The sequence below is a fragment of the Capricornis sumatraensis genome, chromosome 10 (assembly GCF_032405125.1).
Source record: "Capricornis sumatraensis isolate serow.1 chromosome 10, serow.2, whole genome shotgun sequence".
Taxonomy (NCBI): Eukaryota; Metazoa; Chordata; class Mammalia; order Artiodactyla; family Bovidae; genus Capricornis; species Capricornis sumatraensis.
Genome location: NC_091078.1, coordinates 92,896,352 through 92,911,601, shown reverse-complemented (window position 1 = coordinate 92,911,601; position 15,250 = coordinate 92,896,352). Strand labels below are relative to the sequence as shown.

At 42.2% G+C, this 15,250-nt stretch overlaps 1 protein-coding gene across 3 annotated transcripts in view; it reads left to right on the top strand.

Moving 5' to 3' along the window:
* CACNA1D (calcium voltage-gated channel subunit alpha1 D) overlaps window positions 1-15,250 on the top strand; it is a 348,007-nt gene that overhangs the window by 204,863 nt on the left and 127,894 nt on the right. For 2 of the 3 annotated variants that reach the window (XM_068982170.1, XM_068982169.1), the window contains exon 8: window positions 388-491. In XM_068982170.1, coding sequence (XP_068838271.1) covers window positions 388-491 — 104 coding nt within the window. Of the gene's footprint in view, window positions 1-387; window positions 492-1,044; window positions 1,149-15,250 lie in introns of all 3 variants that reach the window. The other variant, XM_068982168.1, reaches the window with a different exon arrangement.

Here is a 15,250-nt window from a genome sequence, read left to right as displayed (position 1 = left end):
GAAAGCAAGAATACTACCAACAATTTGGGCAGAGTAGAAAATAGTTTCTAGTTAAGCACTAGTTTTGTCTTCTACCAAGATCTCTGAAAATCCCTTACCAAGGCAATTTCTTGTAAGAAAGAGCCAAATTCTAGCTGATTGGCCTAGCATTGGCCAGAGTTTGCTATTACTTGCCCTGAAAGTTTTGATGACTCTGTGTGTGTGTGTGTGTGTGTGTGTGTGTGTGTGTTGGGAATATATAATGAATGTGCATTGGCTACTGTTGTCTGATTTGAAGCTAAGTAAATGTTTAATTAAATGTATGGAATGCTGTCTCTAATGTAACCCTCTCTCCTTATTAGATTCTCTTATTAACCCACTTCTATGAGACCATCTTGTTTCTTGCAGATGAATGATGCTATGGGATTTGAATTGCCCTGGGTGTATTTTGTCAGTCTCGTCATCTTTGGGTCATTTTTCGTACTAAATCTTGTACTTGGTGTATTGAGCGGGTAAGCTACACCTCTTTCATCTTGAAAGCAGAGTCCTGAGGACAGTTGCCAAGACCACACAGGCTTGCTAGATGGGGGCCGCCGGGTGGATGCCAAGCGTTTTATGTGTCCTCCAAGATGCTTTCTTTTCTGCTGAGGCTTCCCAAACCAAGACGTTTCCTGGAACCTCACCAGCCTTTGTGAGAGAAAGCTATAGGATAATTATTGACCACAGATTAATCAGCGTTGTCACTTGGGGTTTAAATCATTGGCATTGCTTGCCCATTTGTCCTAAAAGGAGATACATCTATAATTGCTTTATTGGTCTGGATCCAAATATAATGCAGATTAATTGGTACCAAACAGTAGCTAAATGACTTTTGGTAGGCCACATTTGGGGATTTCCGCAGCAGAACCTGCCCTTATTGAAAGAACAAAACTGGAAGGCCCTTGGCGGGATCCCATCCTTGGAGCACCAATCCTCAGTCAAAGCCCTAGTGGTCCAGCAGCAGTTCCTGGGGCTCTGCTCTTTGGCAAATGGATAACTGATAACTAATCTCCTTACATTTTACAGGTAAATGATGCGATAGGATGGGAATGGCCATGGGTGTATTTTGTTAGTCTCATCATCCTTGGCTCATTTTTCGTCCTTAACCTGGTTCTTGGTGTCCTTAGTGGGTAAGCAGTTGGATCCGTGTCCCACATTCTGCTGCTGCCATGTGTCAGGCAGCTCCCTACGGCTTTCTCTGCATGCGTGTGGACTCTGATGTCCCCTCTGTGTGTTGCTTTGGGACTGAACTGTAATTCTCAATGCTCGTATCTGTCTGTGAGATTCTGTGTTTCTGATGCTTGCCAAACTGTTAATTGAATGAAACCATTTCCCTGAAGTGAGTGACATTTATATGCTAGAGTGTAGGAGTGGATTAAAAGTGACTAAAAGGATGCCCAGCCTTGGTCTCCCGCAGCAAAGGACCTTTGTCTTTTGTGGTTTTCTTCCCATTAGTATTAGTACATAGCCTGGCCCTTTAAAGTTACTTGCAGTATCATGATTATTTCCAGTGGTGTTTCAGATTTCATGGTAAAGGAGAAATAAGCCTAGATTAGCACAGAAATACTGGACAGTTTAAAAATCGCACATCCTTCCCATGGGGATCATTTATTAGCTTGGTTTTCTGCTGCTATCACTGTGAGAATATTCCCTTGAATTTGTTTTTAATCTTAGCTCACAGAATCTGTCTTTAATGCAGAGAAATAATCAGCTTTTGCACCTAAATTTCCTCCGGCCTTATCATTGTCCGTGTCACTCAGTCATCATTTTTGAAATTTTACTTTCTTGGCCTCCTCGGCTCTGTGGATTGACGGGGCTTCAGTGGAGGCTGGGACCAGAGTGGGGCTCTATCTTGTCTGTGGTTGCCATCCTAGAGCCCTCCTGGGCATCCTAGCATCTTCCCCACCACACACACACCCGACACAGGGGAGTATCCCAGAGAAGGGAGTGAGAGACCCCAGGCTCTCAGTACCAGCTTATTGCCATTGCCAGGGCCTGGGAGGGTGACCGGGGCTCATAGGTGCCCGTTTCCTCTGAGGAGCCCCTGTCACTCCTGAGTTCAGACATCCTCCGGAGATACTGCTGATAGACTTGATTCCCAGTGAGTTTATCTGCTCCTCACTCACTCTATCTCTGTCTTGCTGAGAGCTTGTATCTCAGGGGAAGTGATGTCTTCATGTAATGCCGAGTCAGTGGAGAGACCTTTATCTCACTTTTCTAAACACTGCCTTTTCCAGAGCAGAAAGCGAGCTAGTTACCCATCTTTGCTTCCTCTCCTCATCTTCCCTCTCAGCTACCCTGCCTGTTTTCAGGGACAGCATGTTTAGAATTCTCCCTGACCAAGTGTGGTCCCTTTCACACCATGGATACACACTGTCCTGTGAAGCCCCATCTAGAAATGAGCCAGGAGCCCATGCCTTACAGTGAGGGGAAAGGGGGCTCTGGGCCTGAGTTCTGGGTGTGACAGCTGACCCTCTGCACTGACCCAGGCCAAAGATTCTTTCTCTGGATAAATGGCTCTTCAAGCCTAAAGTTCTTTCACGTCACACTTTAAAAGTGCCTTCTTCCTAACGACCCTCTGTGGCCTTAGGTCAGTGTCAGGATGGTGAGGGTGGAATTTATCCCTGGAGAAACAGCATCATGTTGATTTTACTACAGGAACAGCCCATACAAGGTTAACAGCAATTCTGTTGTGAATTCCTTGGCACCCTGTGTCTCCTAAACCCAACTAAACTGAGGCCATGGAAACGACTAATTTTAACAGTGCCAGTGACATGCCTTATCTCTGAGCTTCCCAGAGCAGGAACATCACCCTGGCAGGATGAGGCAGACTTAAAAAGGGAAAAGGGGAAAAAGCTGGGAGGGACCCCTTATTACAATGGTGGATGCTAAATATGCACCCTGTTGGGGGGTACCCACAGCAGGAGGATAAAGACGCACACACCATGATGGAACAGCCAGTTTACTGAAATATATTTTGGGGAAAGTAATAAGTAACTTTAAAATATTTTTAAATCAGAACAAAACTAGATTCCTTATGAAGGAGAATGCAAATGACATTTGAATTCTTAAAATAAAACCCAAGAATTCCCAGCAATATTCAGTCAGTTCCACGATGTGCCCCAGCTCCCCCGGGGCTGCAGCTGACCCTGCCTGGACGTGCGAGGCCACTTGGGTAGGAGATGTCCAGCAGCACTCTGTCTAAAGGAGGAACCACGTCCGCAGAGCAGTCTTCCAGCGTGTTCGCAAATTTGGTCGCTTTTCCTGAATTCTTGCTGCATGTCTGGCTCTGGGCCAGGGGCCAGGGTGCCAAGATGTCTAAGACACAGATGGGGGCCTTGTGCTCAGACAGTCATTGTCTGGGGTGGAACTGTCATTGGGCAGTGCAGGATGGCCAAGCTAAAATAGGGGCGGGGACAGAGAAGCTGTGAAAGCAGTATGTCTATGAGCTGGATGTTGAAAGATGATAAGATGTCTGTGGGGGTGGCGGTGGGGTGGGCTAGAGGTGGAGAAACCAGAGAACAGGCTGCTCCCGCCTTTCCTAACAGTTAGTTACTTGGGCTTCTCCGCCTGGGTACTCCTCCTTGACTTTCCCCTACAAAGAGCAACAAAAAATCAAAATCAGGCATTTGTATTTATTTTCTTGTTTCAGAGAAATGAAATTTAAAAAAACATTCTTTTAGTTTCAATCTTAGAGTTCTTCCCAACTTTTTAAGGGAACATTGGAGGAAATATAAAATCAGAAGGACACAAATGTTAAAAAGGAGATGGCTTATGTTGCATACCCTTAGGGACCATTGGACCAGCACAAATGTAATTCCAAAAGCCCTGAATTAAAAGGCTCTCCTGTTTTAGACCATGCTGATGCTCTCTAATGAAGGATCGTTATAAGACGCTATGTGTCTTTAAGTCAACCATTTAGAAATATTTGTTGCTCTTCCTTGGCTCCTCCTCTTTTTCCATGTGGCCATGCCATCCTATTGTATCCTTAAACTGATTTTAATCTGTGCACTTGATTTGGTGTTGGTACATTTATGAAGCATTGTTAAGTCTGATGCTTTGAAATAGCTCTGGTTTTACAGCAGACTGTTTTTCTCAAGGTGAGTATGAGGTTCATGAACTGTATGCTCTGCATAGCCAAGCATGATCCTGGATGAAGACATTCCCACCCCCTGCCCCAACCCAGGTACTTGTGCTGTGTGGGAGGAGCCGAGAAAGTCAGTAACTAGAGTTCTGATCTCATAATAAGTTGTTATCAAGGAGATGGCCCCGTTATGACCAAGTGTTAGAAAGAATGTCTCAATTAAGTCTACAGTTCAGCTGGCTCTTCTCATGGTGGCTTTGATGATTGTTCACTTTTAAAATTGCTCACTTAACTCTTGTCCCCTTTGGGGTATTTTTTTCTGTAGGTAGGTAAGATAAGAGAACACGGTGGTGTTTCAGCACTTTTTATCTTTAGAGTCACTGCCAGATTCCCAGGGGGGATGGTGGTCATGGACAGTGGCTCACATCTTCACCTGCAAGGACTACCTGATGCCAGGCACACCTCTGGTAAGGTAGACGGCCCTCTGAGCCCCTGTGGTGTGGGTCAGACCCCCAAAAAGGGGCTGGTGGGTGAGACGTGAATTAGAAGACCTGAGTTCTGGTCATGTGCTAAATAACTCTGGGACTTCACTTAGGAGTCCCGAGCCTACGTCTCTTGGCCCCTCAAAGGGGGATGAGGCTGCTGTGCCATCCCCACCCACACACACAGAATAGGTGGCTTTAGGTCGGCTCATGAATGTAAAAGTGCTTTGAAAAATAGATACTGCAAAGAATTTTGAATGTATCTTTCTCTTACCTCTGTGGGCCTCCTCCCGATCCCCTGCTTGGGTGAAGTGGTAACAGCTAAGAGGCTATTTGGAAAATATCTAAAATGTACCGTTTTCTGAATTTCCCAGGAAGAGACCAACAGAAATAGGCTTTGTATGCACATTAATACTGTACTCAGTGCCCTCATGATCAGGCCATGGAGGTTCTTTGTCATCTTTGAGGTGCAGCTCTCAATCATGATTGAAGTTCTGACAGTGATTTATTTTTGCACAAGTAGTGGGGCATGACATTTCTGTAACATATGGTTAAACACTGGCTTTAGAGTCAGATAATTAAGACTTAACTCTCTGCTCTACCTTTTACCAGCTATGAGATTTGGTGAAACAGTTTACCTATTCGAGCTTCACTTTGCTTGTCTGTAAAATGATGTTAATATTATTAACCGTGGGGAGTTGCAAGAGGATTCAGTGAGCTGAAGAGTGTAGAGAGGTTCGTTACTTTGATGGTGATGGCTTGAGTAAGAGTATATAAAATGAGATTTGCATGCAAGAAAAATCTAATCAACTCAATTCTTTTAATTTTTCTCCCTTGTGACCAGGCCTATAGGTAGGGTTTAATTTGCATGACTCTTCTACTCAGGATGTTAATAAACTAAGTATTCTCTACTTAGTTTAGAGTAGAGAATTTGCTTTTAGAGGATCTAATGTCCAAAAATGCTCTTAGAGGCGCAGGAAGGTAAAATGAAAATACTTAGGAGTTGGTAAATTATGAAGTCCTTGCTAAGCAAAGATTTGATTTGCCTTTGTTTCTGTTTCTGCCAAAGATAGACTAAGGACCCACGGTGCCTAGACTGGTTTTGATGTCTATTAGATGGATTTCTCCTGAGAAGTTTAGATAATCTCTGATATTTATATAGTAGCAGTCAGATCCCTGGCACTTAGCAATGGCCAGGAAGAGATTAGATAAAAGACCCTTAAGAGATTAGTGTAATATAACCCAGACTTTGATGCATCTGTTCTCTGTCGGCCTTTGAAGTCAGGCCCCATATGCCATTTTTCATAGTAAATCCAAAGGGCAATTTTAGGATCCTATGTTGTGAATATTTTTCTGTTCAGTTGTTTTGAACACTGTTGTCTTGGTGCCTGGATATTCCCTGCCATAAAATGGAGTTTAAAAACTCCATTCTCTTTTCTTTTATAAATTCAGTATCATAATGTGAAGGTTCTTTAATTATGTGCCAGACTATGACCCATATTGGGACAGACCTCTGCCCTGGTCTTTTAAAAAATGTTTATTTATTTGTGACCGCGCTGGGTCTTCGTGCTGGGCTCGGGCTTTCTCTGGCCGTGGCGAGTGGGGCTGCTCTCCATCGGCAGTGTGCAGGCTTCTCATCACCGTGGCCTTTCGGTGGCGCGTGGACTGAGTTGCCCCCAGGCATTTGGGGTTCAGACCAGGGATTTAACCCATATCCCCTCCATTGGCAGGCAGATTCTTAACCGCTGGATTGCCAGGAAGGTCCCTCTAATCACTTTTTTAGAGGAAAACGATGATTAATGAATTTCATCTCCTATTCCTTAGACTTTACTCATATTTGTCCAAGGCATTATATTTGTCTTCAGTCCATTCGGTTTCTCTTTAATCTACATTAATTGGGGGAAAAGGATGCTTGGTGATTGGTTGAAAGTGTTGGGATTAAAAAAACCTAGGCAGAGATTCATGCATGGCTTCTCTACTTGTGTAACTGCTGGTATAGAGGGAGTGGAAGAGGGTGGCATGGCAAGTGGGGGTGACTGTGCTGTATTAGAATTTTACAAAATAGGTTCGGGTTTGGGGGGCATCATAGTTTACACCCTAGTCTGTCACATTCACACCATTATGAACCATGGTCAATCAGAGATTGCCTCTAGTTCCCTCCCCTTGAATGCTGGCTCAGAGGGAAAAACACACCAGGTATATTGTGGAGACATACCCTCTGGGAATAGGCATTTGTATAAATTATTCATGACTGGGATTAGAATTTACTCTCATTCAATGCTTTACCAGCATCTGCTCACAGAAAATGAACAACAGAATTTCTTCCTGTACATAAACAGATCTGCATCTTAGAAGAGTAGTTGAATTGCTTGTGACATTGAAAGGGGTATTGTTAGGTAATGGGATAAAGCAGGCTATCAGCGTGATTGGTTACCACTACATTACAGAATAAAATTGTATTGAGTTAATGAGTTAATTCCATATCTTGACAACAGGCAGAGAAAACACATAGAGGTCTAGTTCAAAAACAAGGGGACAATGGAGAGTTCTTTGTAGATAGTTCTTAAAATTAAAAAAAAAAAAAAAAAGATTTTCCTGTGTGCAATTAGTGATGATCAGGCTGCCAGATTCCCAAAGACACTCTTAATGATCACTTGTAGCAAAATATTTCCCCACAGTTAACTGGGTATATCTTTGGCTTGACTTGACTCACAGATGAAAGAGTTGTCCACACAGTTGGAGGTCTCTTTTCTTGAACTTGGAAGTAGTGCTGTGAGTGGGGTTGAAAGCTGAGGGAGAGATCTATGGTCCTTTAGTAACTTCACATGGTTTGGTTTTGGTAGAACAAGAAATTAAGCCATGCTTCAGCTCTATGTGGAAGAATGCTAAATTTCCTTTTTCTAATAAAGAACTGTCCTAAACGTTTTTATAGACTTTTAAGCCCTGAGCTTTCTTGTTGCAGAGTTAAGATGCTGTCAGGGGTAGCTGTCAGCTGGATACCGGTGCTGTGGGTACTGTGGTACCTGAAGTGAATAGGCTGATAGCCACACCTGACATTAACAAGTGAGTGGTAACCTCTCTGCCACTGGCCGGCAGCGACTGTTCCCATAGAAATAGCTGTTGGGATCAGTGGAAACGAGGTAAGTGAAAGTTTTCCCTGATCCTTGTTTCCATCAAGCTGATGTCGGTTTCCCTGGCAACAGCAGTGGACAGCAGCCAGGCACAGCAGCAGATTGAGGCGAGCTCTCTCACTTGTCAGCTGTGGCTATCATGTATTCCTCATCCAGTCCTTTCTTATAAAATGTAGCAAAACACCTCTGAGGGCCCAGGAGGCATCTCTGGCCACACGTGCCCTCCTGAGCACCCATCTTGGCAATGGAGAGCTCTTGACTTAGCGGAATTCATCACTGAGCTTTCATGCAGAGGCTCAGTTCTTCATAAAGACACTGGCACCTTAGCAGTTGAAATTAAAGCCATAATTTTCCTGTGTTCCCTATTCAGTTGGCGGCATTAACCATTGTTCTTATTTCTGCAGTGAAGGGTTGTTTATGAATTTAATAATTTGACTTCTGTGAGAAACATATTGATGATTGCCCTAAGGTGCTACTGTCAAGCTTATGTCAGTTTTTTTTTTTCTTTTTCCTTCCTTGTAATATTCTTTTATAGGCTGGTAAAATTGCTTTCAGAAATCAAATCTTGGTATAGCAGAACGGCTCAGGATAGCAAGACCCATACGTCTGTGGTACTGGGAGCTCTTCTTTATTCAAGTTCAGCAGTTGTCCTAATAAATAAAATGTTCCTGGAACATTTTATTTTAAACTTCTTTTCATTTTTAAATTGATTTTTATTAGAGTATAGTTGCTTGACAATGTTATGTTGGTTTCCGTTGTACAGCACAGTGACTTAGCTATACGTATACATATATTCCCTCTTTTTTAGATTTCCTTCCCACTCAAGCCAACACAGAGCACCAAGTAGAGTTCCCTGAGCTATGCAGTAGGTTCTCATTAGTTATCTGTTTTATACATAGTAATGTATATACGTCAGTCCCTGTCCCCCAATTCAACCCACCTTCCCACCCCTCCTTGGTTTCCATAAGTTTGTCCACATCTGTGTCTCTACTTCTGTTCTGGAAATAAGTTCGCCTGTACCATTTCCCTAGATTCTACACAGAAGCGATATTACGTTTAAGCAGGTGTGGGCACCCAAGGTAAAAATATCACCTCCTGTATGAGAGAGTGTTCTCAGGTCCCACAGAGCAGAACTGCTGTCACTGCCAGGGCATGTAAAGTGAGAGTGTGTGCGGAGAGGCACAGAGTAAGGTGTTGGGCACGACCTTATTTTAAACCCTTAAAGGTGTTATTAACATTTTAAAAGTATTTTCTGTGGCGTATTCCTCGGTGGGTCCGGTGGTTAGGACTCCCCACTTCTACTACAGGGGATCCGGGTTCGACCCCTGGTCAGGGAAGTAGGACCCTATAAGCCATGTGGCACAGCACCCCCCAAAAAACAAAATATTTTCTCTGAATCAAAATAAAACTTCAAGATTCAGAGCTATATCTCTGAGAATCAAATGAAGACACGGATCCACAGCATTATGAGAATGTAGATTGACTGCGTCAAAGAACACTAAAAAAAGAGTAAAAGAGCACTGAAAAAAATGGTAGATTTCCTGACTTGGGGGGCTTTCTGAATGACTTTGTCCTCAACAGTCTAGACAAGGGCAAATATGCTTGGTTGGGAGGCAGTATTTAGGACTAACCCTGTACCACCTGGTGAGAGTTCAGTGTGACAGACTAATAAGCAGACAGTCTTGCTAAATATTCTTCTCTCTCTTAGACTTACTAAGAACAAAATGAGTTCATCATTCATTCATTGAATGTTTTTATGTGCCTACACAGTGATAGATGTATTTGCCAAGTACCTTCCCAGGCTCTGGGATTTGAGTGGTGAGGCAAAGCAGAGTCTTATCTTCATGAAGCTAATGAGGGGGAGAAAAATTGCCAAGGTTTATAAATCCTTTAAAGGAGAGGCCCATGATGCTGTGAGAGTGTTTAACAGGGAGAGCAAATGTTTAGGGGAAGCATCCTGAAGAAAGGGAAGGATGAAGGGATAGCCATCATATCCAGGCAAGATGGGAAAGACACTCAGAGAGGGTATTACAGTCAAGGGAAAAATCCCATCAGAGGCCCGACAGTATGAATGAGTAGAGGGTATTGGAGAATCTGAAGAAAGCCATGGGAATACCAGACCACCTAACCTGCCTCTTGAGAAATCTGTATGCAGGTCAGGAAGCAACAGTTAGAACTGGACATGGAACAATAGACTGGTTCCAAATAGGAAAAGGAGTACGTCAAGGCTGTATATTGTCACCCTGCTTATTTAACTTCTATGCAGAGTACATCATGAGAAATGCTGAACTGGAAGAAACACAAGCTGAAATCAAGATTGCTGGGAGAAATATCAATAACCTCAGAGATGCAGATGACACCACCCTTATGGCAGAAAGTGAAGAGGAACTCAAAAGCCTCTTGATGAAAGTGAAAGAGGAGAGTGAAAAAGTTGGCTTAAAGCTCAACATTCAGAAAACGAAGATCATGGCATCTGGTCCCCTCACTTCATGGGAAGTAGATGGGGAAACAGTGGAAACAGTGTCAGACTTTATTTTTGGGGGCTCCAAAATCACTGCAGATGGTGACTGCAGCCATGAAATTAAAAGACGCTTACTCCTTGGAAGAAAAGTTATGACCAACCTAGATAGCATATTCAAAAGCAGAGACATCACTTTGCCGACTAACGTCCGTCTAGTCAAGGCTATGGTTTTTCCTGTGGTCATGTATGCATGTGAGAGTTGGACTGTGAAGAAGGCTGAGCGCCAAAGAATTGATGCTTTTGAACTGTGGCGTTGGAGAAGACTCTTGAGAGTCCCTTGGACTGCAAGGAGATCCAACCAGTCCATTCTGAAGGAGATCAACCCTGGGATTTCTTTGGAAGGAATGATGCTAAAGCTGAAGCTGCAGTACTCTGGCCACCTCATGCAAATAGTTGACTCATTGGAAAAGACTCTGATGCTGGGAGGGATTGGGGGCAGGAGGAGAAGGGAACGACCCAGGATGAGATGGCTGGATGGCATCACGGACTCGATGCACGTGAGTCTGAGTGAACTCTGGGAGATGGTGATGGACAGAGAGGCCTGGCATGCTGCGATTCATGGGGTTCCAAGGAGTCGGACACGACTGAACTGGACTGAACTGAACTGAACTGAACTGAACTGAAGAAAGCCAGGGTGGCAGGCACCCAGGGGCTGGGAAAAGAAGGCAGAAAACAAAGACTGATCAGCAGAGCCCAGATCACAAGGGTCCTTTGAGACCATGTCACAGATTCTGCTCGTTAGGTGAAGGATAAAGGAACCCACTGATAAACTTTAAGCTCAAAGTGATGTGATTTCTCTCTGTGTTTAATGAAAATTACTCTGATATCGTCAACTTACCTTATGCTTCAACAAATATAATGGATAGAGGCATAGATAGATAGGAGATAAATAAAGTGTAACAAATGTTCATTGTGGAAGCCAGGTGGCAGGCATGTATGTGTTCACTGTGTAAGTCTTCCTACTTTTGTGAATATGTGAAGTTTTTTCTTAATGTTGGAAACGTTGAGCATATAAAAATCACTCTGGCTGCAGTAGTATGAATGGACTATATAGATGCAAGACTAGATGAGGGGAGAGCAATTTGAGACTATTGTAATCCTCTTCCAGTCACAATATAGTAACAGTGCCAGAATGGACCTTTTACTATAAACAACTATAAAACTGGCCAAAATATATGAAGCATTTTTCCCCCAGAAGATAGAAATAGGCAGCAGGCAGCACAGGATTATGTCCCTTAAGAGAAGGGAAACGCATGAAGTAAGTGCCACAATTGCCTTGGCTTTCTGCCCGGAGATGCTTTTAGAATTGTGGCTCAGGGAGGCAGAGCCCAGGAGAAGACCACGGTCTATTTGCTTAAGAGGCAAAAAGCAGAGTTTGAACTGCCAAGATGGCTGGAATTTTCAGGGCAGGGTACTGGAGAGCAGTAGGCAGAGCAGGGACTCAGGATATCTGAAAAGTATTCTCTGAAATCTCTGACCATATACGAGGCTGCTGTGTGCCAGTTGGACCTATGGGAGTGAGGCAGAGAGCAGCTACTACAAAGCTGTGAGCTGCTGGAAGTCTCAGTGTTGGACAACAGAGGGATTCTGATCAGCTAGACTAGATTGAACTTGATGAATACATTGGACATTCAAGTGAAACCTCAGAAACACCAAATATTAAGGGTGGTTACCTTACCCCTGGAGTAAAAGCCACTCTAGACCTGCCCCAGTGAATCTTACAGACAAGCTTCAGAAGGATCAGGACAAGTGGCCAACTAAACACCTGCCAAAACAAGTCAACACCCATTAAAGGAAGACCCCAAAACTCGGATGTTCCCCAAGTGTTCCCCCAGATCATTAAAAGTTATGGGCCATGAAATGAAGCGGGAAAACATTATCCATAATCAAGATGGGGTGGGGCCATCAATACAAACAAATTGAGAGATGACAGATAAGGCAGAGAAGGAACAAAGAACATATGGGATGAACGAAAAACCAATTGCAAAATTAAGTGGAGAAATCAGTAAATCCACAAACACAGATGAAAAATTTATAGTTCCTTTTTGACAATTGAAGAACATGGGGATGAAAAAAAACTAAACATAGGTAACATCTGAACACTACCAATGAAACTGAACTTAACTGGTACTTACATCCAGTAACAGCAGAATACACATTCTGTTCAGGAGCACCAAGATAGGCTACATCTGTGCTGTTTAAAAAAAGGGCTCAGAGATTAAAATCTTGAAAAGTATGTGTTTTTTTTTAACAGCATTGATTAAAAATATAAACTAGTAATAGTAGCTATTTAGAATTCTCTTTAGAATTCTAGAATTCTTTAGATTTTTGATAATGAAAGAAGACATCTCCAAATAACTTATAATTTAAAGAAAAATATACTGAAAATAAGGGATGTTTTGAACTGAATGATCCATGTGCACTTGAGAAGAAGGTGTATTCTTCTGCATTTGGATGGAATGTCCTGAAGATATCAATGAGATCCATCTCATCCAATATATCACTTAAGACTTGTGTTTCCTTATCAGTTTTCTGTTTTGATGATCTGTCCATTGGTGTGAGTGGGGTGTTAAAGTCTCCTATTATTACTGTGTTACTGTCAATTTCTCCTTTTATGTCTGTTAGTGTTTGTCTTATGTATTGAGGTGCTGGTATGTTGGGTGCATAGATATTTACAATTGTTACATCTTCCTCTTGGATTGATCCCTTGATCATTATGTAGTGTCCTTCCTTATCTCTTGTAATCTTCTTTATTTTAAGGTCTATTTTGTTCTGGCGCACATATCCGGAATCTAGAAAAATGGTTCTGAAGAATTTATTTGCAGGGCAGCAATGGAGAAACATAGAGAACAGACTTGTGGACATGGGAAGAGGGGAGGAGAGGGTGAGATGCATGGAGAGAGTAACATGAAACTGACATTACCATGTGTGAAATAGACAGCCAACGGGAATTGGCTGTATGGCTCGGGAAACTCAAACAGGGGCTCTGTGTCAACCCAGAGGAGTGGGATGGGGAGGCAGATGGGAGGGAGGTTCAAAAGGGAGGGGAATATGTATACCTAGGCTGATTCATGCTGAGGTTTGACAGAAACAGCAAAATTCTGTAAAGCAATTATCCTTCAATAAAAAAAGAAAATGATAATGAAAATACAGCAAATCAAAATGTGCATTATCCATCTAAAACAATACTTAGAAATTTATAGCTCTAAATGCCTTTCAATTCAGTGGTCTCTATTCCCATCTGGCATCACTGACTCAATGGACGTGAGTCTGAGTGAACTCCGGGAGTTGGTGATGGACAGCGAGGCCTGGCGTGCTGCGATTCATGGGGTTGCAAAGAGTCGGACACGACTGAGCAACTGAACTGAACTGATTCCCATCTAAGAATCTAGAAAAGGAAAGCAAATTAAATCCAAGGAAGGTAAAAGAGAAATGAGAGAAGTCAGTAAAACAGAAAACTCAAGAATACGTAAAGTTAACAAAGATAAGAGTGGACTGTTCGAAAAGCTTGATAAAATTAATCTTTAGCAAGATTAATTTAAAAAAATCAGTGTCAGAAATGATGGAGGGGATGTCAACACAAATACTATAGACATTAAAATAATGAGAGACTAGGATAAACAGTTTTATGACAGTAAATTCAATAATTTAGGAGCAATGGACATATTCCTTGAAAAACACAGCTTATCAAACTGACTCAAAGAGAAAGAAAAAAACTGAAGGGCCCTGTATTTGCTTTTCAAATGGAATTCTGAATCACAGACCTTCCCTCAAAACCAGAGGCCTGGATAATGTCAAGTGAACTCTGTCAAACAACGTAGAAGAAAAGAATAACATTCCATTCCTAGAAAAACTTTTAGAATGTATAGGCGGGGACATTCTCTAACTCATTTTTATGAGGCCAGAATAACTTCAATACCGAACACAACAGACATAAGAAAAGAACAATATCCTTCATTAATACAGATGTAAAATTCTCAAATATTAACAAATTGAATCTAGCAATAATTAAAAGAACAATACCTCATGATCAAATGAAATTTATGTTAGAAACACAGATCAGTTCATCATTGGAAAATCAAGCAGTGTAATTTACTGAATTGACAGAATGAAGGAGAAAAATCATATGATCATCTCAGTAAATGCAGAAAATACCGCCAACAATATTCTATAACCATTCATGATAAAAAACTCTCAGCAAACTAGAACTATATGGCAACTTCCTCAACCTGAATAAGATTCTCTACAGAAAACACAGAAACTATAACTGACACCATACTTGATGGTGAACAAAGTAGTCACTCATCTCTCACCCCTTTTCTTTAGCTTTACCAGTAGGTCAGTACATTAAGGCAAGTAGAGGGTATAAAAGAAAGACTAGAAAGAAAGTAAGGAGAAGGCAATGGCACCCCACTCCAGCACTCTTGCCAGGAAAATCCCATGGACGGAGGAGCCTGGTGGGCTGCAGTCCGTGGGATCGCTAAGAGTCGGACACGACTGAGCGACTTCAATTTCACTTTTCACTCTCATGCATTGGAGAAGAAAATGGCAACCCACTCCAGTGTTCTTGCCTGGAGGATCCCAGGGACGGGGGAGCCTGGTGGGCTGCCATCTATGGGGTCACACAGAGTTGGATACAACTGAAGTGACTTAGCAGCAGCAGCAGCAGAAAGAAAGTAAAAAGTATTTATCTTTACAGAAAATGTGATTATCTATTTAAAAATTCCCAACAAACTGCCTGAAAACCTATTAGAATTAATAAGTGACTATAACGAGGTCTCAGGGTATAAAGGTCAGTGTACAAAAGTCAATCTTATTCCCATATACAAGCTCCAATAATGTAAAAAATGAACTTTGAGAAAATAAGATTTTCAATAGCATTGACACATTTTAAAATACTTAGGGGTAAAGATAAGAGAAGTTAGGAAAGACGTCTACACTGAAGACTACAAAATACTGATTGGTCAAATTAAAGATGATCTAAGTAAATAATGGCCCATGATCATGAATTGGA